The sequence below is a fragment of the Drosophila miranda genome, chromosome 2 (genome assembly GCF_003369915.1).
Source record: "Drosophila miranda strain MSH22 chromosome 2, D.miranda_PacBio2.1, whole genome shotgun sequence".
Lineage (NCBI taxonomy): Eukaryota > Metazoa > Arthropoda > Insecta > Diptera > Drosophilidae > Drosophila > Drosophila miranda.
Genome location: NC_046675.1, coordinates 22,926,538 through 22,953,484, shown reverse-complemented (window position 1 = coordinate 22,953,484; position 26,947 = coordinate 22,926,538). Strand labels below are relative to the sequence as shown.

The window sequence follows — 26,947 nt, the reverse complement described above, 5'->3', positions numbered from 1 at the left end:
ATAAAATGCTGCCCTCAAAAGAGAGTCCATGGCCCAACAATCAAGCAATTTAAGGGAGAGCTTCATGGAAGTTCGAAACTGGCGGCAAAGAGAGCGAATGCCGCCTGGAAGGCAGCGCCACATGCTATCTAACCTTCGACCCACTGTGCTAGGCGCGAAAAGCTCTCTCCCAGAAGCACAAGCGCGCCATTTGCTCCAACTCTGGCACTCGTTCTCGTTTGCCATCGTTTGAAGGAGCTTTGGCTTGGTTTGGCTTGGTTTGGCCCGTCGCCAGACGGCTCGTTCTTCATGGCTTTCAGTGTATTTAGTGCATTCGTTTCGTTCGGTTCGCTCCAACGGTACTCTGTCGTTCGGTGAAAGGACAACCTCAATATAACCCATACAAGTGAAGCACCAACCAACGAACACACACACACGCACGCACGCATCGTCTACATAGGTGCGGCAGGCAGTCAGTGGTAGTGCCAACGGTAACGGTAACGGTAACGGTTAAAGTCACATTCGACGAGAAGCTTGAAAGTAAAAGTTGTTCAATGTGCAATAACGCTAAATAATAAATAAGCCAAAAAGCGAATATGTATAAAGCCGAGCACGCAATGTGAAAGCACACGGAGCGGAGCCATGGCGTGCCATGCAAATAAAATATGCAACACTCTAGTGAAACAAGAAACGAGAGGAAATATGTTCGAGGAAAATGTGCGAAAGTGCCCCACGACTAATCCATGAATAATCGAGAAGCCCCAAACTAAATAAAATTAAACAAAAGATGCATTAAACACGGTCACACTAAGACCCACTATAGCTCCACCTCCTCCGTCAGCTGTTCCGTTCTCACCTTTTGCTCTTTCCTCCCTGCCTGACCGCATAACGATCCATCCTCCGTACATCAGTCAAGGCCGCATAACGGTGGAATACTCGCGTACTGCACAGAGCAAACAAAAATACCAAAATATTATTCCAACTTTGTTTTCAGTTTGTTTGGTGGCCAGCAGCCCTGAAGGTCGACTCTGGAATAACTTTTAACAGTTTTTGTTTTTTTTTTTCAGCTTTAAGAAATAATTGTGAAGGCGCCCTTTTTGGTTGTTTTCCTTTTTAAATTTCGCGGAAAATGTTACAATTTTTCACTCATTTGAACTTTTCCGTTTGAACTTTTTTCAGTTGTGGTTGTGGCTGGGTTTAGGCCCCCCTCTGGGGCACATAAATTAGGGTCGTATTCTGCTTAACCAGGAAAAAATTTGCATAAAAGAAGAGGGCGAGAAATTTATTAAGCGCAGGAATCACACGGCTGAGATATCCTCATCCTCATGCCCACGGACTATTCGTCTTAAACCGAACCTAACTCAATCCCTCCCGCGTCTGCATAAAAGGGATACGGCAATAAAATTTACGCCTTTTTTAGAGATTTAAAAGAAAATGCCTAAACATAAAATTCCTTATATTTTTTGCCAGATTAAAATTGATAAAATGTCAGCTTGCAGCTGAAAACTTTTCAATAAAATAAAATCAATTCAAATTCAATCAATCATCAAGCAGCAGAGACAACGACAGCGCCAGTAACCTCAAAATCAACCAACAATCGAATAACAATCGAAGAAGAGGAAAGGTAAAACCGATTAATTTTATGAGCTAATTATCCGATAATTTCTTATTTTATTGTCTAGTTAACACCGATAATCGTGTAATACCCCCAAATAGCACCACCATTTATTCATTCACATATACGTACTCGTATTCGTACGGACAAAAAAACCCACACAATTGTGTCATTGTTCGGAAGTGGTTGTGGGGTGAGTGGTTGAGTGGTTGAGTGGGGTGGGGCTTGATGTTTTGGGTGGTTTTGGTGGTCTAGGGGTGGCTGGGGTGTAGCGGAAGCAACGGGTGGCCAGCGATGGGCTCATTGTTGTATTTATTTATTGTGAGGATTTGTTTTTATTTATCTTTGTTGTGGTCTCGACAGCCAAGCGGTTGGTCAGCGGGTGTTCTACGTTGTGGAACTCAATTTAATTATGAAATTGTTAGAAATTACCTAATGGATAAACATACACCTGAGGCATACAGGTGAGTGGTGGGGGTCAATCAAATTATTGACAGCTCGCTGGAAAAGGGTTATTCAATGGATACGTATTTGGATGCCTCTCAAGAAAAGAGTTGGTAATTAGGAATGGCATATGCATATACGAACCTTGCCCACAACAGACAGAACATAAAGGATTCACGAAAGAGTTGAAGATGTTGCCTCTTTGCATACTCGTACCATACGAAAATAAACATTACAAGGAAAACATGTATTGAACGGAAGGGTCCACTAAATGGAATGAAAGAGTGATACAGAATGGGATTACAAAGAGAAAGCGGAACTAACATATCTACCGTATAAATTGTTAGGAGCTCTTTCCTGACTGTGTTTATCTTGTCTAGCCATCTGGCCATTCGTTAAAGGTATATGAAAGACATTCAATATTGCAGTTCTTGTATGCGGAATTTAAGAGGTTCATCCAACAATTTTTGGGGAACTACAAAATTTGTATCCGAAAAGATATAAACTACCAAACAGGTAGCGGTTTCATTACAAATTACCATTAATGATGTTTGAGAACTTTTAAGTTTTTATTCAATTATACTTTACTGGCTACTTCTTATATTATAAAGTAGACTCAGGAAATAAAATCCCTTAATATTGTAATGAATTTTACAAACCTTGCGTTGCCTATGGTGGATTTTAAACTTGAGAAATGATGTTCCCTCTCTAATTAGTTCTTTGCACTCTAATTAAACAAATTAGCTTTCCGCATAGCCATCGGGGGTGCTATGACTGGAGGGATTCAGATGTATCCTCTGATATTTATCTAGTCCCTGTTTCTTTTCCCTTTCATGCAACATTTTTCTTTCTCTCTAGAAATTTCACTCACATTTCATTTCAGCAAGGTCAAATCGTATTTCTGGGAATGGAAATTTCTGCTCAAAAACGAAACCCAAATACATAAATTATTTTTATTGTACTTAACCTTTTCCATTGCCTTGACTCCTGCCTTGTCTGGCCCAAATCAGCTTAAGTCCCCCAATGAAATTCATAAGCTTACTTTAACATATACATATATACGCATACACGTGAATGTGGTGGAAAATGTATATGAGAGTCACCCAAAAAAAATGAAACGAGAGCAGCAGCAGCATTAAAGTGGGGCGGCGCAGACAAAGGAAGGCCTTGCTGATTCCATATTGACACTATGGAACACGATGAAAATTAAACCCAAGCTCAAGAGTAAATAAATTTGGAAACATTTCAGGCTTTGTTTATATAATGTTGCTTTCCTTGGTTCCGGACTGAACATCAATATTTTATTAGGATTTATGTATTATTTCACATCCAATATACAATCTGTATATGTACATATATGGATATATTGTTTTACTGGTTAAATGGAAAGTTCTTTGGCATATTTCTTTTTGTATCATCTAGCGTATGGTTTCTTATATTTTTCATTCATCAATTTTAGTCGGAATGTTTTTGTGGGATTAGTTTACTTTTGTTATTATTTCGTTATATGCCATTTTTAAAATTAGTTTTCGTACATGGAATTGTCAAGGAACTTTTTAAGTAGTAGCTACTTATGTATATTTATCATCTGAGGTATTGATTTTATTATTAAAATCTCCCATGTGCAATTTGTATTATGGTCAGTTTGATTCAATCAAATTGAGCGACTAAATGCTTTAGGACTACATCGATGATCACGGTGGTTTTTTGACCCAAATTGATCTGCTTTTCTTGTTTCGATTTTAATCAGCTTATAGCATGTTTTCTTTTTTTTTTTGTCATTAACTTTATACAATAATACGAATATTTCATGTGATTGAAACGAAAAATATTCTTTGTGTTTGCCTTACCATTGACACATTTATTTAATTTGCATTTTTATACTATTTTTTTCTCTGTTTGCAATGAATGGAATATTATGCAAATATTTAACAAATAGCAGGAAATCAAAAGCAAACAAAAGAACCAAATTGATGGGGATTCCATCTAAAGGGAAGGGCCTACACAATTACGAGTAAGGCAACAATTTATATATCTGGTCAGTGCCTTGGGGTTGAGTGTTAATCAAACATAATTATGTACAGAGTGGTCGTGCATATTCCATTAATCAGGGAGGACAAGTTACGTCACGGGAATATCGGACGCAGTTTCTGTTTCCTTTCTGTTTGACAGCTGTCACTTTAAATGCCAATTGTGAATGCTCGATATCGGGCAATACTTTTTGAGGGGGTTAAATATAAAACCCATCCTTCAGAGAAAGAGAAGGTGCTCCGAGTGGGTGGGGTGGGCTGGGTACTCACTTTTTAATGGAAATTATAATGAGACGTCGAGCTTTAATTATGCATGGACTTGGGCTGGACTGGGCTGTGAAGTGGCTGTCGGTGGGTGGGCTTCGGGGGCTGGTTAGCCGGTCACGCCCTGGCACTCACAACTTAATGCCCGACCATCATCCGTGACGTGCTTAACCCTCGGCCCCAGGACGGACGGACCTTGGCACTAATTAAAACTAACCAGCAACAAAAGCATGGAAAAACCTGCCGAAGAAATATTACAGCAGCCATCACCTTGAAGCTTTTCCCATGCCACTTTTCGACAGTTTTCCTTACGGGCCCGGTCCGCACCGTCGGCCATTGTTGGATGGAAAAGTTTTGTGGCACATTTCTCTTGGATTTGCCACGCATTGACACTCGCCACGGCATTTGGAAGGGGTGGCCCTGAGGCTGGGGCTGGGGCTGGGGTTGCATATTTTGTCAAGCCCCGACATTGCACTTGATGACTTTTCCCGTACCGTACCGTACCGTACCCCATGCCATTCCATGCGCTGTTGGGCGCTCTTTTTTCTCTCTCGAACTTTTTAAAGTGCTGCAAACGAAGGGGACGGGGTGGGGGTGAAAACTTTCCCCAAATGTTGCCAGTTCGTGGGGGCTCAGAGCTCGACAGTTTTAAATGAAACTTTTGCTGTAACTTACACTCTGACGAGTGAGAATTCTGCTCTGTTTTATTCCCTTTCGTTCACTTTTTTCCTCGTTGTTTTGGCTTTTGTTTAACGCTTTATGTGCCATTATTTCGGATGCTGTCAGGGACATTCTATGAATCTTCTTCTCCCATTGTTTTCATACACTTTTGGAGGGATGCAGGAGGCTCAGTGGTGACTGGGAAAATGAATAATGAAACTTGTAAATAGACATAATACGATCAGCATAGGGAGATATTAGCGAAAAGTTTTCTGGAAAATGGAATGAAACTGCTCCCAAGGGACGCCGAATTCATTTTGAGTTTTGCTGAAAGCTCTCTCTGGGCTTGAGGATAGATTAGGAATTTTACATTTGAATGATCTGGAGAGCTGGATATGATGGATAATTTCATAAATTTCTGAACTATTATTTTTTTTGAACTGCTTTATCTAGTTCTTAATGTGGTTTTTGGTTTCAAAGAATATTTGATCAGTATTTAATAAAGTAATTTTATCATATAAGTAATTTATTATCGGCTTAAATTTGAAATTTATAAGTTTTTCGACAGTAAAAATATTGAAAATTGGTTAGATTTTGCTTAAAAAAAAATAATTAATTCCAATAAAATATTATAATATGGTTTGCAATTTGTATGATACGAGTACAGTCCTCTCCGCTTAAGTAGGTTTGGAAATAGTGATCTTGAACTGTTATTTATGTGTTCGGCTAACGGGCCTTGTTTGATTCCAGATACTCGATGTTACGGATACTTAATATCGTGACTTTTCTAGAACAGATCCTTTAAATCTTGCATCCTAAAAGAGAGAGATGGGTAGCATATTGTCCGGTCAGAAGTTTGTTGGAAGCTTCATTTTGTCCCAGATCCTCACGAGGTTCGGATACGGTAGAGTGATAAGGCGATTGAATTGTTTATTTCTAAGGCTTTTACAAAGCTTTAAAGTTTAAGGTTGGGGTTTCAAATCATTCCCATTTTCCGGCTTAGGCCAATATACGACAGAAATTGCTTAGTTTTTTAAATCTGTGTAGCAAAGCTCGCTTTTAAATTAGGAATTGTTTCCCAGATATATGTTTATATAAATTTTCATTTTTCGAAATCCCTGTCTTGCTTAAATTCCTAATCAAGTTAGGAATTTCCATTGCAATGGAAAGCAGACTGGAAAACTGTCCAGCCAGCCGGATGTCTTGGCAAATTAGAAATTCCAGAATTCCGCCTTGGGGCGCATTTAATTTATTATTTGTTGACTTTAATAAAAATCACATTACGATATTGCCAACGCAGCGCAAATTTTTGTTTTCTGTTTTATCCTCACGAATTTCGGAGATTTTCCCTTTGGGGTTGGGGTTGGGGTTCGGGTGGGAAAACTGTTGTCTTCGCCAGTTACAGAAACACATTCATAAAGCAAACACTGCCAATCCAAGAAGAGGGACGATGGGGCCACGCGCCGCCGGATAATATATATAGAAAAAAAATCTGTCCTTGTGCCCTACGCCACCTGGAGGTGGGGGCCAGGGACAGAAGCACGTGCCGGGACACACACACACACACACAGAAACAAATTTCCATTTATTTCGACATTGACGTTTGCATTTTTAATGAAATTCCAAACATTTTTAACGCCCCAAAACTGTATTCGTGTTCCTCCTCTTGTCTCATTCTTACAGGCAGCGGCAGAGTCCTGCGATCCACTCCGAGGCTGGTCGAGCCGGGCCCCAGGGCTAATGAAGATGAAGTGATATCCCGGCCAGCTGGAACTGTGTTCGAGCCGAAATTAAACAGAATATAAATCGCTGGAAAAATGGCAGCGATTTGTCAGCATCTGTCGAGCGGAACAAATGCAAAGTAGTTATCTAACTAAAGGGAAAACTACAGCGAGTCTAGCGGACTAGGCGGTAGAATACATACATTACGCAAAACGATTTTCTTTTAATTTTTTTGCTGGCGACCTTTTTGTTGCGGCAATTTCACGCATCGCAGCGGGATGATGGCAGGCGCTAATCAGGCCGCTCCCAGCCACGCCCCTCAGTTATTCCGGCAACACATTTTCAAATAGCTCCATCCCAACACAGAAAAACCCAGAGATATAGAGTAAGCGAGCGGGGGAGGGCTCAGAAGTGAAATATTATGGCCACTTTTCAAATGGAAATGCGCCAGCAGCAGGAGCAGGAACAGCAGAAGGAGGAGCAACGAACGAATTTAAAGCAACGAGAAACGGCAACATCTGCAACAGCAAGAGCGGATACACTTGCCACATCCACAGCCAGGAGACAACGACCAGAGCGAGATCAACAGCACTCGGACCCACCAGAAATCAGCACAGATTGCACCAGGCTTTGGCCAGGCACCTGCAATAGCAGCATCACAGTCAGGGTCAGTGGTTGCGGCAGTGGCAGTGGCAGAGGCAACACCAATCCACTCATCAGCAACATCTCCACCAACAACAACAAAAGCAGCAGCAGCAACACCAAGAGACTCTACGTGGACTGCAGAGGCCGTCAAAGGGCACTGATAATGCTCAGCATGCTCTTTCTTATCATCGCTCTGATATCTGGAAATGGAGGTGAGGAAAATACACTGAACGAAATTCGTAGAGCATTTTTGGTTGAATTTAGATTGGGTCAGCTTATGAACTTATGGCATTTCGATTACAAGAAAAACTTTTTATCAGAAACTCACTTTTTGAACTAAAATATTTGAAATATACATATATAATATTTTATAAGAATATATTTTGTCGAAAGCAGAGGCGAGTTGTGTGCAGACTAGCGGTATGGAAACAGATAAAATATTTAAAAACTCTAATCAAATAGGCCATTAGGTACATAGTAGAGTATAAACAGAGTGCAAGACTTAACATTAGAAAATACATAACTTGCAGTTGTGGTTGCGAGCTTTCTATCTATCTATGTTTTTCCCATTTCTCATGACAAGGGCATGCAAAATTGAGAGAGATCGCGGTCTGCCATGCCTATTCTACCAAAATCCCCCTCTCCGCATTAACCAAGAAATAAATTAGTCTTTTTGCGAATGGCAAACAGCTACCCTATGCCGCGGCTCACAGCATTATTTTATTTTTAAAATATTTTAATAAATGAATAGGTAATTACTTTACTTAACTGTCTGAATTAAAATACAATTATAGTCGTATGTTTACTATTATTAAATTAGCCCAAAATATGAGTGTACTACATACATACTGCGAGCAGAAATAATCTTCATAAAAACTTTATTGAATAACAACAATTTCGCACTCAAATTGGGCTTTTTTCCATTCTTAATTTCACAAGTAGGTACTCGCAATCGTAGTTTTTTCTTTCTGCACATGCAAGCGAAGCGCATTTTCCATTACCATTCGCGGAGGAAAATCGGGGAAAACTTTAATCAAATTTTGTGCTCCAGTTTCTTTCTGGGTGCCTGGTGCCCATTCACGAAATAGCAATTGTTGCCAAATTGATTTGACCAATTTCATTTATTGATTTCGATTTTCGATATCATTCATTTTGTTGTCGTTGTCATGCCCAAATGAGTCAGCAGAAAAACCAAACCAAATCAAAGCAAACCATTCCGGCCCCGAACCAGAACCAGAAGCAGAACCGGCAGCAGGACACACCATCTAGAAAAAGTCGAGAGGGAAAATCTATCAGCATCGAGAGGCCGAGAAGAGAAAAGAACAGAGAGAGAGAGAGAGAGGTAGAGATGAGATGGGGGGAGAATCGCTCGGCAATTTTGTGCTTGTCTGGTCCTGGCTTACATAATTTTCATTCTTTCGTGTGCCCTGTTTTTCCGTTTTCCGTTTTCCCGGTTGCTGTTCGGTGTTTTGCCTGCCTTCTGGGCTGCGTTTTTAGGTTAGGTAATTAATTTTGTGTGCCTGAAAAGTCTTGGGAAATCAATGTTTTGGCCCAGGCCCAGTGTGGCCCGGAGGAAACTCCCAGGCGACGGGCATGTGCCAGGTCCTGATTGAATGGGTGTGAGCCCTGAACCGCCAATATGTGTGAGTGTCGGTGTGTGCGGTTGGGCTTTTATTTAAGTTTCATTTTTCATATGCCGTGCTCTGCCTTAATGACGAGAGCCCAGCCTGCCTCTGGGCCAAATCGGTGCCCCAGGCGGGGTATTGAGGAGCGAGAAAGAGGTAAATCATCATTAGGGCCTAATGAATCGGCCAGTCGAGGGCATAGTGCACTAGATCCATAGATAAAGAACATGCGATTGCCAGTCCTGGCCCCCATTCGTATATTCAAATTAAATCACCAAATTTTCTGAAGGCGAAATCAATTCCAGTTCCAGTTCACGATAATATCATTATCTAACTAATGAGGGCATTAGGTATTCCTTGAGGCCAGTAAACGATTATACATCGAATGAAGATTTAATACTAAAGAGATAGACAAGATTCTTAATTAATCAGAGGATATTCTCATAGTACTAGTATTATAGTTTTCTTCAGATAAAAATCTTTTTACTTTTGATACATATTTTGAAATTGAAAATGATCAAAATTGAGAGAGATTGCGGCTTGCGTTGCCGGTCCTAATAGATTAGGTATTTCTTATTAAATAAAGAATTCCAGGAAGGTTAAGCTGAAATTGAAGGTTTACCAGACGATATTTAATCTTATTTTTAATTTTGAAGTTCATCAATTGTTGTCCTTGAATAATTCCAACTTATCCCGCGGTCATTCAAGACACTCCAAGGCCCTCTAAGCTGCTCCTCGAACAGTATTGATTTCCTACTCAAATTACTGTTGGCGAATTCCAAGAAATTTTTAATATAATTTTGAGCACAAGCACCGTTCAAATAAAAGAAAAACAAGGAACTGATGGCCCGAGGAATGCTCAATTCGATACTGAGAACACCTTTGGAGATACCGAGAACACAGAATCGGAGTTGGAGTTGAAGTTAGAGTCGGACATGGCCGGAGGGCCAACTGACAAATGGAAACCTTTAAATATTTAAACATCAAGTTCTTTGAGACTTGTGACTGTCACGCGGAATGTAATGGAAGGGCATGGCTATGACTGGGGATAGTAGAGGATGAGTTTGAATTTTTTAAGTGAATTCAAAAATTTAAACGTAACTGCGATCATATATTTTGTTGTTGTTATGGTTTGTTTTCCACGAAAAGAGAAGTTCACCTTAGAAGACAGATACGGACACGCACACGCACGCACACATACACACACAAACACATCGGAGTTAAAAGTTTTGACATTTCAAATGTTTCTGACAACAACAACCGCAACAGGCCCAGAACCCACCCCTGGAATGTTAATAATAACTGTGCGGGCGTAAAAATGCCAGCAAACCACAGGACGTAAGAGCCTCGACTCCGGACCCGTACTCGTACCCTGAGTAGGACAAGAACAAGCCAAAGACGGAGGCGAGGACGAGGAATAGGACGAGGCTGAGATGAGCAACAGGAACATGCCCTGCGGTCTACTTGTGTTCAAGTTGCTGACGTTGACGACGTCGACGTAACAGACCCGGACACGAGACATGAGCACGGACACGGCAAACGACCCTCTCTCCGACTCACCGACTCGCCGACTCTCCGGTGCTGCGACCTTTGGTACATGACTTTGCGATTTCTGCAGGGCGCTTTTAAGCCAAAAATACTGAGAGAGAGAGACAAAATAAAAATAAGAAATATTTCTCGTTCGTGGTCTAATTTATGTGTGGCAGCCAACAGCCAACAGCCAAAACAGCCAACAGTTGACGTTGCGGTCTTTGGTCCCAGGCAGTCAATTTATTTTAATTTCTAGCCGGAGGCGTTTTATTTATTATCATTCTGGGTGTTCCCAGAGACGACCTCTTCTTATTCCCTTATACGGGGCTTTGGTGGAGTCGAGTTATTAGCAACATTGTTTGGGTCTTGCCAATTGAAGGCAGAAAGTAGCACCCAGCATCCAGTATCCAAGCAGCCCGACTGCAGACGCTTGGCCTGTCAATAGCAGTTTGCTTAAATACCAGTGGGGAAAGAGGAAGGAAATTGAGGGGTTGGGAATGTTACTACCATCGGAGGGAGCTCAAGAAGAGGAAGATGATGAAGGATATGCGACTTATCTGGTTGTAACATGGCCAACGGGGCCAAAGCTGATGCTCAGCTAATAGTTTGGGCAGTAAACCAAGAGGGGGATTCCGGAGTTAGACAGATAGAGACAGAGTGAGGGGAATAGACACTGGAGGGAGACAGATAACATGTGCGTGTGTGTGTGTGCTAGAGATGAGAGAAATGCTCGCATTTCGTGACCAGAAGTTTGTGAACTAAGAGATTTGTGCTTACAGGATTTTCTTAGGCAAGAAAAACATAAGAAACAAAGCATTAAAAATCAAGATGCAAATGCTAGATCTTGCGTTTCTTGACTATTTTTTTTTTGGAAAGAGTCCAACCTTCTATACCTCTAAGTCCCATCACATTTTCAAGCAGGAAATAACTGATTTTAATATAAAATGAGGATATAATCTTCTATTTGTTACTCCCAACTGGAAAAAATTAAATCTGTTTTCCATTAATGACTTATAAAGACAAAGTAAAATCACATCTTTAGCTGTTGTGAGTGACTGCCCCGAATCGCAGTGACTGAGTCACTGGATGGCATCACCTCCTCTGGGATGCTGGTTGATATCTTCTCTTCCCCGATGCGACGACGTGCACAACATGTTTAATCTAATAAAGTCGCTAGCCAGTCACTGGTTAGCCTTGGCTTCACTTGGCTTTGGCTCTATAAAAATTGCCAGTAGCCAGGGAGAGCTCTGGGAGAGAGAGTGTCATAAAAAGACGTTAGCTGCGACGTAATAAGCGTATCAAGTGCCTCCAGATATACGTATACATATAAACATCCGAATATACATACATATATACTCGAATGTCTAAAGACCGACATATGGGTGTATGGATCTCTGTGTGTGGATTTCTGGGGTGTACTACATGGAGAGGGGAGCTTAGTTTTTGGGCCAGACGCTGTGGCGTCGTCGTAGCTAAGTGATGGATAAATGCCGGATAAAAATTGCTCGTAACTACGACAACAACCTACATGTAACACTCCCCGGACCAGAGGGCGAATTCTCTTCCATATACTCGTACATGTTAGCGGGAAAACATGAAAATTTGATAAACGAAAAATTGCAAACAAGCCCCCCAAAAAATAGAGGGAGAACAGAACAAAAAGTTCAGGATTTACCTGCGCAGCAACAAAAAAAAAACAAAAAAAGTTTCAACCATAAAAAAAGTTGTGCCTCAGTGTTTGTGTGTGCGTAATTCGCTAATTACCTAAATGGTTGCCACAATAGGTGGCCAGAGGTGGAGTCATATTAAAAGTTTGGCCAAAACGAGTTACAAGGTTTCCAATTCGGGTTTTGCGTATGGGGATCAACTTTTTTGTCGGCACTAAGCGTAAGCCGATAGAGTCGATTGAAGGACTTTATGGCACAGTTTTCTGGGGAAGGGCTCTCTGAAGCGAAATTGAAAAAAACATTTTCTAAATCTGCTTCCTGTCCCTCCTTCCCATTGCAGTGTTTGCCGCACAGCGTGACTCAAACAAATCGAAGGATATGAGCAGCAGTAATAATGCCATTCCGAATGGTGGAGCAGGAGCAGCTGGCGTGGGAGAGGCCTCCCAGTCGCCAGGAGGTCCCAATGGTGTCGCCGGAAGCGGAAGCATGAGCAGCAATAGCAACAATGCGAACGGAAATAACAAAAATGGCCATGCAGCTGGAGGAGGAGCAGGCTTCTCACCAGCCTCCGAGTCCAGCTCAATGACAACCGATGCCAGCAAAGCGCCCAGCTCTAGCTCCAGCTCTGGATCTGGCTCAAGCTCCACCACCATCACTGGCATTCCTAGCAGTAGCTTGCACAAGGCCAGCAGCAGCAGCATCAACACAATTGCCTCACAATCGGGAGCCGCATCCGCATCCGGCATCCATCGCAACAGCATCGACCTGATGGAGGAGGCACGCAATGCGGGACCCTACTTCGACAAGGCCGTCTCCAAGAATGTCACCGCCCTGCTGGGCAAGACGGCCTATTTGAACTGCCGCGTCAAGAATCTGGGCAACAAAACGGTAAGCTCCAGAACCTCACTAAATGGTTGGCATTATAGCTATGCATGATATCAATTATTACTAGAATTTAGAGTGGAAATGTGTACCCTTTTGAGTATATATTCATACGACTATTATAGTATGTAAGGGATCGGTAAATAATGTAAATGGTATACCCCTCGTGCAGTATCTTTTGCATCAATCTGGTTATATTCGTCAGTCCCCAAAAGATTTATTACTAGAGGAGAACTGATTTGGGAAGATACATCAGTTCCTGCTTGAATTGTTTGTAATCAGCGAATGAAATGCTGTCAAGAATAACCTTCATTCCGGTTACCGAATAAACCTTTGTTCTCAGATTCTGCTTTTTCACCTGCGGTTTCCGCCATTATTTATCATTATTTTTATTTAATTGCTTTTATTATTATTTATCATTCGAATGTCATTACTTTTGTAAAGGCAAAAACAAGCTTCGCTGGTAAAAGTCCTGTACCATTGAAATGTGTTAAATTTGGAGATACCGATCTGTATCCACACATAAGACTGTTTGAAGCTAGTTATTTATTTCATTCATACCTGTAACTTCCCTGCCGTATAAGAATCTACACGTCTGAGGGATAGTATCTACATTAAGTACCACTGTACTTGAAATTGTAATCCCATCTTCCCTTGGGTGTGTGTTGCCTGGCCGTATTTTTCAAGTGATGTAATTTGTGGGCATGAGCTGACGGTTTTATATTGTAATTATCATGTAATTCCTTTGCCAGTGCCATCAAAATGCTATTTGTAAAGCAGGGTTTCCCTATGAGTATTCTCTTTTTTTTTTGTTTTTCGGGGGGAGGCGACTAATTAGCACGTTGACTGCGCCCACATGCTGGCTAGGGCCGACAGGGGGTGCATGGTTGGTGGCTAATTGTTCCGCTCGCCAAAGAACAAAATGATTAATTATACCCAAACAGGAAACAGATTTTACTTTATTCAACTTTCGTCGTGTGCGGAAGGAAATGCCGCAAACATTTCACAAACACACAATCTCTCTAGGACCCACCGCAACACCGCAGCACTTCCGGCCACGGGGCTTCATCCACCTGGGCCGTCGCTGCAGAAGGAAAAACTATTCAAATGAGGGGAAAAGCCCACGAAAATGCTTTCGTTTTGTTTTGGGTTTCTCCGTTTTGGGTGGAGCTGGGCCGTGGCCGTAGTCATTCGGCTTCCGTCACTTCCGGCGGCGTCGGCCTGAGCCGGAGCAGGTCTCTGCCCGTTTTTCCGATAATAATATGTTACATGTCCCGCCGGGACATGCCGGGACATGCCAGGACCTGCTACTCTCTGTGCTCCGAGCGCTGGCAGGCAGTGATTAGCTTTGGGTTTCGGCCGGTTTGAGTTTGCGGTTTCGAAAACTAATTTGCGTGATTATTAAATTGTAGAAAACGGGGAAAGGGCGAAGGAAACCCTTGGTTCCTACTGGAGGCAGGCAGAAAGAGGACAGGACTTTCCACCTTGAGGTAGGACAATGTAAAACTTTTCGCATGAGGATGTGCGGGCAGATAACTTCATTAGATGTGTTAAATGGGATAACTTCATCGATCTCTCGCTCTCCATTCAACCCAATGGAAGGGTTAATTGATAGAAAATTGTTTAAATTGTTCAGAGTTCGCCAGGACTTTACACATATTCAGATTCATGCCTCCTGTCATGAGGTGGAAAGGAGTGATAGGAAGGCAGCCAGAATCAAAGGAGAGAGATCAAGGAGTTTTATAGCTTATGCGATTTGCTTGCTTTTACAATCTTCTCCATTATCTTCTACCTTTATCCTTTATTTCTAATATACCTTTCTAAATTCTATACGTTTTTACCCAGTAAAAACATGAAAATTATATCCGGCAGACAGCTTACCAAAATATTCATTGCATTCTCCGCCCTCAGCGCTCAACTGCAAAAAAAAAGATATAAAGTAACCTGTAAAATGAAATATATTCATTTGCTTGGGTTGGCAGCTTAAAATCTAATTAGCTTTCTGTGCTGCGGCGAGCCAGAACCGAGCCACAACCCCAATGTCCCGCCCACTGCCCCACCCTCTTCCGTAATTTTCCCGTGTCTCCCCATTCCCTTCTAACCTCACAGTCATCCCCACCTGGAGTAATACATCATTGCTGCTGAGATTTGGCAGCACCTGAGTGAGCGTTAAGCTGGTCTGGGAGGAGCCGAGGAGCAGAGAAATGCGAGCGAAGGAAAAGAAAAAAAGGAAAATCCTTCTGTCTTACGATTACGCTTGTGTGTGTGTGTGTGTGGGTGTGCTTTCCTTCACACCGTCCATAATGATAAACAGCGAACGGATGCTGATGGTCTCTACATTATTAATGACGTTTTTCATTTGCGCTTCGCTCAGGAGAGAGGTTTGTGTTTGGTAGAGCTACACCTCGAAAATTTCAGAATTTTCTTTATGATTCTAAAGGAAACAAGGGAGAGATTTAAAATGAGATGTCGATGGAGCTTTACAGCATCAGGGCTCTCATCAGTTTTATTATTCAATGTTAGCACGTGGCTCGAAAAACGATTCTGAATTGAATCTACTTTTTAGGATAGTGACAATATTTGGTATAGCTATTTGGTATATAAATTAACTTCTTCTGCAGTTATGTACTCCTTTCGAATGATGCCATTCTTCTGTTAGTTCATTTTCCTTCTATTTTCATTAGTTTTCTCTAGATTGAAATCCCTCTAAATTGTATTACTTTTTACTTCCAAGCCTTTAGGGCTGTGTTTTGCCATAATATATGTCCCTTTTCTCGCCTGCCAAATTGAGCTGTAAAAAAGAAATCTTTTCAGATTTTGATGTTTGTTTTCGCAAGCCAAAAAAAAAAATAAATAAAAAAATATGGAAATATATTGATATGGCAGACAATTTTACGATACTGTAAACAAGCTTAATGGCCATAAAAAGTGGGGAATGGTATGAACGGAGGGACTAAAGGGAAAATGTTTGCGGTTGGTTTTTCAAGATGGAGGCTGTCTTTCTGGGGCTTCCTCCTTCTTATGCTTTATACTTTGGGACTTTTGGTGTTAATTACATGGAACTTTTGCTTAAGCAGCTGCCAAAGCTTACCTTTGTGTCTGCTAACTAACACCTGGTCCTAGGCCCCCGCCTTAGCCCCCCTAAGCCATCGCTCATCCTGCAACCTTCGGCCCGCCGTCTGGTACGCCGCTGTGTTTCTTGTCCATTAACTTTGCCAAAGTCGTAGTCGTCGTGCTCGTCGTCGTCGTCGTTCATCGTTAGGCAGGATGTTACTAAGCTGTTGTCATTGAAATTGAAAATGCTCACAGCTGACGTATGACACGCAACACAGTCGGCCGTGTCTTCCAGCACTCCTACCACTCCCGCATGCACTCCCACCAGTCCTTTCAGCACCAATGCCTGAAGGCCTGCCAGGACCTCAGGCAACCCCTAAATCAGCGTCACTTAAAAATGTTTCGCCCCCTTCTCGGGCTGTGGCCGGGGCAAGGAAAGTTGAGCATTAAACAGCAGGTGGTTGCCAAATACATACAGACATGCAAAATACATATATGAGTGTATGTCTGAGTCGTATTCCAGCTTCAATTTGTCGGCCTGATGAGGGTGAGCTGCCTAAGACGCCCCTCCCTCCACACTCTCATGTCAAAGTTTTTTTTTTCCTTTTGCCAAACAACAACACGAGGCATAAAGAAAAATTGGGTAAAAAATCATATAAAATATTTCGAAATAAATTTGCATTTTACACGTGTGTCTGACACAAAAGGCTGCTGCCTCTGACGCATCCCCTGGAAACCCCTTGGACTCCAGTGGTTGCGTATGAAATTGACTTTTTAAACTGTTTGTGCCCCAGAATCTCGGCTCTCCACAAATGAAATGTTATTCCCTTTCTCTCTGTCGCCTCTGTGTAGATGCTGCTTCAGGTGTCCTGGGTGCGACATCGGGACATACACTTGCTGACAGTGGGCCGGTACACGTACACGTCGGATCAGCGCTTTCGGGCCATACACCAGCCGCAAACCGAAGACTGGATGCTACAAATCAAATATCCGCAGCATCGTGATTCTGGCATCTACGAGTGCCAGGTATCAACCACACCGCACATGAGTCACTACATTCACCTGAATGTTGTTGGTAAGTTTTTTTCAGTGTAAAAAAAAAAAATGAAAGATCTGAAGGGAGAGCATAAGTGGTCATTGTTATATCTCTTCTCAGCCAAAACCTCTCAATTATTTCACTAATCAAATAAATTAATATTTGCACTCGTATAAATTACGATAAAGTATCCATAGAAGCAGCTTCAAGAAATCTCAAGACGGAACTCAAGGCGAATTTAATTTATAACCTTCCACAGAGGAGGGGTTTCCGCTCTCCTCTGGAACTTTTCCCATTTAATTATCGTTGAGTTAAATAACAGTTGAAATAAGTGTAAAAGCAAAATATTTCCATTTCCATTTCGTTTTGCTGGCACTTCAATTGCTTCATTTCAAAGGATGGAAATCATTTCACCCTCACAATATGAGGAAAAACGGGGAGCTGAGAGAGAGAAGCATATTTCAATGAGGGTAAGCGAGAATCTTTTGAAATTCTCACACCTCTCTCTCGGTTCAAGTGCCCACCAAAAGGAAATTCCTTCCCAGCTAATTGTTATTTTATTCCACAGCTAGTAGATTCGAAATGGAAATGCGCTTTGTTTAATTATTTTTACTGATTTATTCTACCTTTGGTTTTCACATTTTCTCGTATTTTTCTTTCAGAACCCTCGACGGAAATAATCGGCGCCCCCGACCTGTATATAGAGAGTGGATCGACTATAAATCTCACCTGTGTCATACTCAACTCACCGGAGCCGCCGGCTTATATCTTCTGGAATCACAATAATGCAGTGAGTTGAAGTCCTTTACCTTTGCCTCCATTTTTCGGGGAGGACATGCAATTACTTTGGGGTATCATTATCGCTTCCCCTTTGGCCCGAGACCGAGCCCTGCCCAGGGAAAGTCTGACAGAGAACCCTTTAGTGTTCAATTTAGTAACTTTTAAATTAGCTTTGCCGGGCCAAAACTTTCCTTTCGCTCTTATTTTTTATTTTTTTATTAGGTAATGCCATTTAGGAAGGGAACCAGACGGGTAAATGGACGGGTGGACGGGGGCTTGAAAAGGGTTTTTGGTTTGGGTTTTAAATGGATTTTGGTTTTGTTCCGTCTCTGAGCCACGTTTTAGTTTTCCACTTTAGGTGTGTTTTCCTCACACTTCATGCCTGGGCTTTTGGCTTATTGTATTGGGAATTCGCAGTATGGCCCCAGAGAGGGAAGAGGGTGAAATAGGGGCTGTGCTCTAAGGGTTGACGGTCGTCGCCATTGTTATGCCTTTTCTATAGAGCGAGTTGACGACGAAGAAAGGGAAAAATATTGCCATTAGTGCCGGAGATTTTTCTCTCTCTCTCTTTTTCTACTTTCTTTGTGCCCCAAAACAGATTTAATTTTATTGTTTTGTTTCGGTTTTATTTGCAATCATTCTTCCCTTACTTTGCATATTTCCTGCTCCTCTTTCTTATCTTGTCTCCCGTCTCCACTCTATTTTATTTATTTTAATTTGCCAAGTGTGCAACAGTGCGTATGCGTAATCTTGATTCTGTTTTATGGCTTAGAAAATGTTTATAGCGCAGAAAAAGGAATTCAAGTTTTTTCCCCAAGCAAATTTGTGGAATATCTTTTATGACTTTTGCTAATTTGTCGCTGGATTTCCATTCTCATCCGCAGATTATCAACTACGATTCGCCGCGCGGCGGCGTTTCGGTGGTGACCAATAAGGGCGAGACGACCACATCATTTCTCTTGATTAAATCGGCGCGTCCGTCGGACTCGGGGCATTATCAGTGTAATCCATCAAACGCAAAGCCCCGCAGCGTCACGGTACATGTGCTCAATGGTAAGTAAAATAAACGACAACACAACCACAACCCAAGAGAAATAGGACCACCCATACACAGGATCCGAATAAAACAATGGTGGACGAAAGGGATAGACCCGGAATTTGAAAATGCACAAAAATGTGAATGAGACAATGAGAATGGTAATGGGTTACACCATAGCTTTTGGCCTGACCCGGGGTAGACAATACGAGTAATGGGAAGGCAACAGATAGTCGTAGGGAGACGAAACTGAACTGCAAAAGAAAGAGTGAAAGAGGGATTAGAGTAGAGAATAAAATGGTGTATAATAAACTTATCAAAGGTACTCAAAGTTCATTTCTGCAGGAATTAAGGATAACTTTGAACGAAAGTTGCTTCTAATCATCGTAGGTAACAATTAGGTGATGGTCTAGTGGATAGGGATTATATATGTACATATGCAATCAATAATTTTTGCATTAAATCAACTGTCAAATATTCAATCCTAGTACCAGGGATCGTTAGGATTATAAATTGTATAATAAAAATTATGAAATAAATTTATCAACTTATTCTAACAGGTACTGCAATTAAATTCGTTTTAATTTGTATCAGCACTTAAACATCGGAAACCGATTTACAGTTGGGGTGTTTTCCTTTATTGTTGCATCATTAAACTCATCATAAATCAACTAAAAGCGTTTCACTTAAACTTTTCCCATTAATATTGATATGCTCACAATTTTATTGTAACATTACTTTGCAACTTTCAATTATTTTATATATCGTAAAGCTGCCAGGCTTTCCATTAGAAATTGAAACATTTACTGAGTTTACTTAAAGTCTTATGTTGTAGCTCATTGTAGCTACAATACATTTTTGGGGTTAAGTACTTTAAGTTACTTTACTTTGAGGTTAAGTACCACAAGCCACTATCGCCTTTGGCGAAAACTATTATAAACTGACTTTTATGAAGTGTGATTTTGTAACAAAGAATACTTCAAGGCTTTTGTGTTTGAAAGATAATCTGAAGCAGTGCTGAAGAGGCATTTAAGTTTACTTAGGAGAGCTTCAAAGGATGGAGTGAGGCTGCAGATGAGTAACAGTTACCTTAGGACATAATGTTAGTTACGTGTATTTTGAACCCATTTAAATATATGTAGATACGAGGAAGAACATCACTCAATGCACACCTGTAATAGTGGGTTAAATAATCAACAAAGAAATGCATACGAAAGTAAGAACTACTTAGCTATTCCCACACTACCAACTAGAGACTGAAAGATGCCAGAGGATTTGTGTCTAAGACCTAGAAAATAGATCGCAATCCCCTTAGAACAGGCTAATGCTTTCGCCCGAGCCTGAGTCAGCATATCAATGGTAGAAATCTGCCCAAAGGCAGCCATAGAAATTGCAGCTGTTGAAGCTCCACGGGGCACCCCGAGAACTGACACAAAAGCAGGAGAACCAGGCCAGAAAAAAAACACTAGAAAAAATAGACAAGAGATAGGGGAAAGCTGAAGAGTAAGTAAGCACGAAAGAGGTGACAATAACTATCCAACAAAGTGTTGTTTAAATTGAAAGACACACTAAGTGAAAACACCAACAAAGGCAGCTAAGAGAGCGTGTTTTGGCCACCCCCAAGGAGGAATCGATTGGCAACCAATGAACAAATATTGATTAGTGGATAGCACAGCCATGTATTCGGATGGGGATGCTGCCGGGGTGTCTATTTCAATATTTCCACGAATATTCAACGAAAACCAGATGAGCTCAGCTAAGTGAAAACTGCTAAAAGTGGCACGTGGAAATTATACGGAATGGAAAGACAGCTTCCCGCTGTCGCCCACCCGTTTCCCTCTCCAGCGGTGTAATGATTATGCGCCCCGACCCCTTCATTTTTTTTTTGTATACCCATCTTCCCTCTCTACAGGAAACCACTCCGCCTGCCATCATCATTTGCAGAACAAACGTAGCCGTGGGGGCTAAAGTTTTGGGATGCGAAGGCTACACTCTTCTCTGTAAAGTATACGAACTTTTTCGTGTAACTCGAAAGGATATGAGATTGAGATAGTCATAGTGTTGAAAAGGGATAAGTTATCCATAAGGTTATTTTTATAGTATTGACATAGCGTAGGAGAGTGTGGAAACAATTGGGTAATAGGTTCAATCATATTTGTATCTTTGACACTCGTACTTTATTCAATATCCTATTCTTTAGTAAGCTCGTAAGTATTTCATAATAAATCCTTACAGCAATCACCAATTGACTAAAAAAAATTCAAGCTTAGGGGAGAGCACTCTTCCTCCCTTATTTTCTATCCCTTTCTTCAAAACTTTGTGTAACTTTTTGAAAAATAAAAAAATGTAAATCTGCTTCTTTGCAGCCAAAACAAACAAAAAGAGTATTTAAATTTACTCAACTCCCGGGCCAAACTTTTGGGGTCCTGGCCCCCACATGCAGTACGAGTATCTGGCACGCGTGCCACATGAAAATTATGTTTATGTTACACTCTTCCCCGGTGCCCCACCCGTCCCTTGGTGACTGTCTAGGACGAGAGCACAGTTTGGCTCACTTCCACTTCCTGTGCGACTTTCACTAATGTCAAGTTGTCGTCGTTGTCGCAGCAACCGTGTCTGCTAGATAATGTCACACGGTGTTGTCTTTTGCTCGGAAAAGACGCCAAAGCACACTACCAAACACCCACACACACACACACACACACACATCTCCACCCCAAGTTGTATGAGCACGAGAGGGGTACTCATCCCTGGCGCCATATTGTGCATGCAATGCGCGTTGTTTCCGTTAACTGCTTTGGCACACTTGTTTCTGATTATTATTATGTTTTGTTTCTTGTTCAGTTCTGTTCTGTTCAGATCTCTGATGTTCTGGTAGTAGTCCTGTTCTGTCGCTCTGCTACTTTCGCCATTGTTCTTTGTCGCTACAGTTTGTTTTGTTTGTTAGTATTATTATTATTATAAGGCCGTCAGCATTGTTGTTGGCTGTTAGTATTTGTATATTCTTGCAAAAGGAGGGTATTATGATTTTGCACAGATGCTTGCAACACATCTGTGACCTCAAAAGTCATGAATGCTTTAATTGTTAATTTTATAGCGTTGCATATGGTAGCTTTATCTTAAGCAATATACAAATTAATATATATACATATATGACAAAAAATAATACTATCTTATATGGTTTCGCCAGGGTATGTAAAGTTTCGGTTCTTTGTGCTGTTCTTGTTTTTGTCACCGTGTTGCAATGCAAAACTTTTTCACTGGCTCTTCTCCTATGGAGCTCCTCCTTGTGCTACTGGAGCTTCCCATTTCTTTCTGCTTCACTTTTAGCATTACTTTGCTTTTTATTGTTTATTGTTACCTGTTTTCCTCCCTCCCCCACGCAAACAGAGGGAGAAAGTAAGAGCGAAAGGGAGACATGGGGACAATACGAAGCCCGGGAATTGTGTTTTTGTTTGGCTTGCCGCATCAGCATCGACATCGACATCACCATCAATGGGGTCAGGAGCTTTGTCGGGTTCACTTTCAGTTGGGACCCCAAAGGATAGTGGCCTTAAAGTGCCAGCCGAGACTTTCATTTCCATCCCAGACAGCTGCAATGTACCCCCGAAAAGGTCCTGGTGACTTTTAACGAGCTCTAATGGATGCGAAATGTGTCAGGAAGTTTATGGAAAATTTAAATTTAAAAAATAAATAAATGAAATGTATAGACTTGTGTTGTATGGCTATACCAAAGATAGCTTACATACCTTTTGGAATTTAAAACCACAGCCTTCAAAAAATAGTCGCTAAAATGATAAATATTGGAGTTATAAAAAATATTTCTAAAATTAAATCAAGTATTTCTGAATTTGAGCGCTCTTCAGGAGAGCTCTAAAGGGGATTATGTATTTGCAAGATAGAGGTGGTTGTGCATTATTTTTGCAAAAGGAAGTCGAATCCTGGTAAGCCTTGTTTACGTTACTTTGCACCGCAGCGGAGTCGCCTTTCATTACCTGTGTACGAGGGCTCACCCTTCCCCAGCCATCAACCATGACCCCCAGCTGCAGTTGTCTCTCCCTGGCTTTTGCTGTTGATAAGTTGTAAACAGTCAATGGTTTCAGTGACAGAAGTTGTTCGTTGGCTGTAACGGGAGAATCCTTTTTGTTAGTTTTGTTTGTGGGCCTGTTGTGCTGTCGTTCTGGTGTTCTGGTGTTCTGGTGTTTTGGCTTGTGCAACTTATTGTATGACAATCTTGGCATTGTTTTCTGTTTTTTGTTTTCGGTTTATCTGTGCAGTTTGATTGTTTGACAGCTTTTTGGGGTCGCCCTGCCACAGGAAAGCCGCTCTCTGTTGGAGCTGGTAATCCGGTTAGTGTTGGAGGGGATTATACATATATGGTATACATACGAATGCGATGTTAATTCGCTTTACGTTTTAATGAAAATTCCACGTTTACAAGGACACCCACTCTGTACTCTATACACACTTATACCTGCACACAATTTTCGTTTCTTAATCGCTTTCAGTTTCGCCCAATGTCTGAGTATGAGAGCAGCAATAAAGATGTAAATTAAACAGGTGTTTCTCATTCCGTTTCCAGGGGAGTTCCCAGCAGCAATGCAGCACGCGGCACCAGCGCATCCTCGCCACTCGCTCACTCGCTATCTCTGTGTGTACCTGTGTGTGTGCTTCTGCACCTGGGCGCTTGTCGGACGCTCCACACGCTCCTCGCTTCGGCAGCTCGTGTCGCCTCCGCCTATCGTCGGCCAAAGCGTGGCCCAGCCGGCAGTGTGTCCGTTTGTGGGATTGGTGGCATACGACAGCTCCTCGAGTGCATTCTGAGTCTCTGCTGCTGCTGCTGCTGCTGTTGCTGCTGGCATTGGCAGGGCCGCAGACCATGGTGCTGGTGGCAACCGCAAGAGGAGCAGCCCCTGCCACAACATGAACTGAGACTACAATCAAGGAAGACGGCACTGGAGACGGACACGTTAAGGCAGGTCTTTGAGGCGGACATAAGGTGAGCGATCCCTCGACCCGCTCCACGCTAAACCAACAGCTCTACACCCTAGACACACTGTAACTATAATAACTATAACGTATCTTATATGAATATACATAAATCTAGTGGCTATTGGGTTTTTCTATGAATCAGCGACGTATACGTAATATTTAGCACAAAATATGAATGATAATACGAAAATCAAGCCAAGTTGTCGCCTTTTTTTCTATGTACGACTTTGTATCATACAATGAAGCTGTCTACGTTTTCGGTTAACTAAACCTTTGATTGGAAATTGTGTATATAGGCTGCATAGCATACCTAGAGTCGCTTTTTCAATTGACGATGATACTCTCCTTTCGACAACTATGAAACTTTTATAGAACAAAACCAGACAAAAAACAGAAAAAGAAAAGAAACCCCCAAAAAGAAAAACGATTTTCCCCACTGTAAACGCTTCTCGACTGCCATTTTGTGACTGTTTCCTTCGAAGGCAAGGCGAAAACTCTCATTTGCATTTGGTCAAGTCCTAATAGACAGATAAATGTTCAACCAAAAAAGGAAAAAATATGAAAAGATTCAACTTCAAATACAACATAAACCAAAAGGAAAAAAAATAAAATAAACACTAGCAATACACGTGGCAAAAACTGTAAAATATAAAAGGAAATTCGAACCTAGAGGGAGGGAAATTTAGCTACAAGTTAATGCGAAACGAGAGAAGGAGAGTGTTTGTTCTTTTGGCTGATAATGCATCTGAATGGTTAGAGACTAAGTCATGAAATACATAAAGAGTAACCCTCGAATAAGTTTTTTTCAGTTGTGTTTTGTGTAATGTAAAAATTTAATAAGCATAATTAAGTACGAGTATTAACCAAAGTGCAGAGGAGAAGACACGTAAGACAGGAACGGTTTGAGTATAGGATACAATCGGCATAGATGGAAATTTGTTGCACATTTCATAAATTTATTTGTTGTTAATAAATGCGAAAATTAGACAAGTGTTAAATAAAACCATCTCAAACAGAAAGGGACAATGTTTAAATATATACAAAAAAATGCTATGAGTAAAAGGTATTTTCAAGCTATCTTCTAAAGGGAATTTCCTTTAATTTGTTCGAGTGTTTTCACTTTTCTTTTTTTGTATTTTTTGTGTATTTCTAAAATTCTGCGCTTTTGTCAGTCTAGTTTCTATCATTCCATGAATCTTTGCCATCGAGCACACATAAAACTAATCAAAAATCAAATAGGCGTAAACGAAATAAAATCCATTTCAGTGTTAAGCGAATGCAAGGCACATTAACAAAGAGTTACAGATATAAAAAAAACTAAAAACTATTGATAGAAATTAAAGTGAAAAACAAAAGAAAAAAGGAAAAGTTTCATTAATCAAGCTAAGCAGTAAATAAAATAAAACAGAAACAGAAAACAGAAAGCTATTGAAATCCAGCAGGAGTAATCAGAGGCATCCAATCGAAAAATCCAAAACCAAAACCAAAACCCAGCCCGACATATGTATTTTCCATAAGCTTTTTTCCAATTACCATGTAAAATATCGACACTGCAAATACACATTCAATATCTATTCAGATGAAATTTCAAGCGAGAAAATTCTGTATACATAAAAACGAATTCAAATTAGAATTCCCATTGTGTTTGATGAGGCGTTTTATGGCCATTCGATATTTATTGCAAAAATTCTGTCAAACAGTTGATTATCAAGCATCAAACACACGCCCACCCAATGCGGAATATCTAAGGTGTTTTCTCCATCACTCTGGTCTTTCTCTCTTTGAAATTCCCATATGCCTCGAGCATTTGGAAAAGTGACAAATTCTTAAGATACTTAAATTCTAAGCAAACAAAAAATAAGGAAAAACATTTAACGAAAATAGAAAAAAACAGAAAACTAATAGAACGCATAAAACTGAAGTAATATTGTATATGTAAATGTGTATTTATAAAACTATTATATAAAAAATTATATACATATATATATAAATAAATATATATATATATATAAATTAAAGAAAATAGATTATTTAACACACGGAAGAAAGAAAAAAAACTCGAATTAACAATGTTATTAAAGCTAAACAAAAGTAAAATTTGAAAGTAACTTTCAATTAAATATGAGCAAATACGATAAACCGAAAAACGAAAACGACAGAAACCTAAAAAGAAATCTTTTAAAAGTGTAAGAATTTAAAATGTGCAAAAAACAAAGAATCGAAAGGAAGGAAAAAAAACTGAAAAAAAATAAAACTAAAAGAAAACTAAAGCATATTATGTCAACTGTTAATTGAGCTGTTTTACTGGTTAGAGTGGGAAAATGGGGCAAACAAAAAGGTAATAAATTACGGGTAAGTAAAAGTAAGACTGAAAGTGAAGCGAATCCTGGCTGGCCAGCAGCTAAATGCTTGGAAAACAAAGGCAGGAACCATTTTTCATGCCTGGACAAAGGACCAAACACACCACACAGTAAGTGAGTGAGAAGGAGAGAGCCAGAGAGCTGCCTAGAAGATGTAACATAAGCGATAACATAATGAAATGAGATTAATCATACGACGTGTATGCCTGCCCACTGGGAGGCATAATGAATGCCAAACCTTGCAGCACATTACACACACACTTACTTGACTAACATGATGTAGATTTCCCTGTATATACGTAGACCTCTGTTCTGCGATTACTCTATCCTGCTATGCTGTTTTGTCCCATTACGATACTTTTGGCGCACTTACGTTGCCGTTTTCATTTTTTAATATATATTAGCACATAGTCAAATAGTTGAGCGCACGCTGATGGAAAATCAATACATAAGGCCTCCAATCCACCTCCAAACCTTCCTTCCTCTCAGAAATCGGCCGCCAGTCAGTTCTAATGGACACTGGAAGGTACATATATTTTATTGACGAAAAGTTTCACGCTGAATGCAAGGAAGAGAACTGAAGGAGGGCTGCACGGATATTCAGTGCGATATTCCATGGTGATATT

At 40.8% G+C, this 26,947-nt stretch overlaps 1 protein-coding gene across 7 annotated transcripts; it reads left to right on the top strand.

Annotated features, from left to right (window-relative positions):
- The first annotated feature begins 303 nt into the window (after positions 1 to 303).
- LOC108157589 lies at positions 304 to 25,901 on the top strand. Of its 7 annotated transcripts, none has more exons than XM_033389648.1 (8): positions 304 to 470; positions 1,450 to 1,603; positions 6,676 to 7,571; positions 12,522 to 13,069; positions 16,970 to 17,192; positions 17,816 to 17,943; positions 18,797 to 18,986; positions 23,530 to 25,901. In XM_033389648.1, exons 3-8 carry the CDS (start codon positions 7,136 to 7,138, stop codon positions 23,970 to 23,972), a joined length of 1,968 nt encoding a protein of 655 aa, XP_033245539.1. In that variant the 5' UTR covers positions 304 to 470; positions 1,450 to 1,603; positions 6,676 to 7,135; the 3' UTR covers positions 23,973 to 25,901. The 7 variants fall into 7 exon arrangements, with proteins under 7 accessions (XP_033245539.1, XP_033245540.1, XP_033245541.1 ...); XM_033389649.1 differs by having other exon boundaries at positions 304 to 476; XM_033389650.1 differs by having other exon boundaries at positions 304 to 482.
- The last annotated feature ends 1,046 nt before the right edge of the window (positions 25,902 to 26,947 follow it).

What these genes read in the sequence shown, in the direction of transcription:
- LOC108157589 (XM_033389648.1), top strand. Translation starts at nt 7,136, where the DNA reads ATGGCCACTTTTCAAATGGAAATGCGCCAGCAGCAGGAGCAGGAACAG. An exon ending in TCTGATATCTGGAAATGGAG is followed by an intron (nt 7,572 to 12,521) that starts GTGAGGAAAATA and finishes TTCCCATTGCAG; the next exon opens with TGTTTGCCGCACAGCGTGAC. An exon ending in CATTCACCTGAATGTTGTTG is followed by an intron (nt 17,193 to 17,815) that starts GTAAGTTTTTTT and finishes TTTTTCTTTCAG; the next exon opens with AACCCTCGACGGAAATAATC.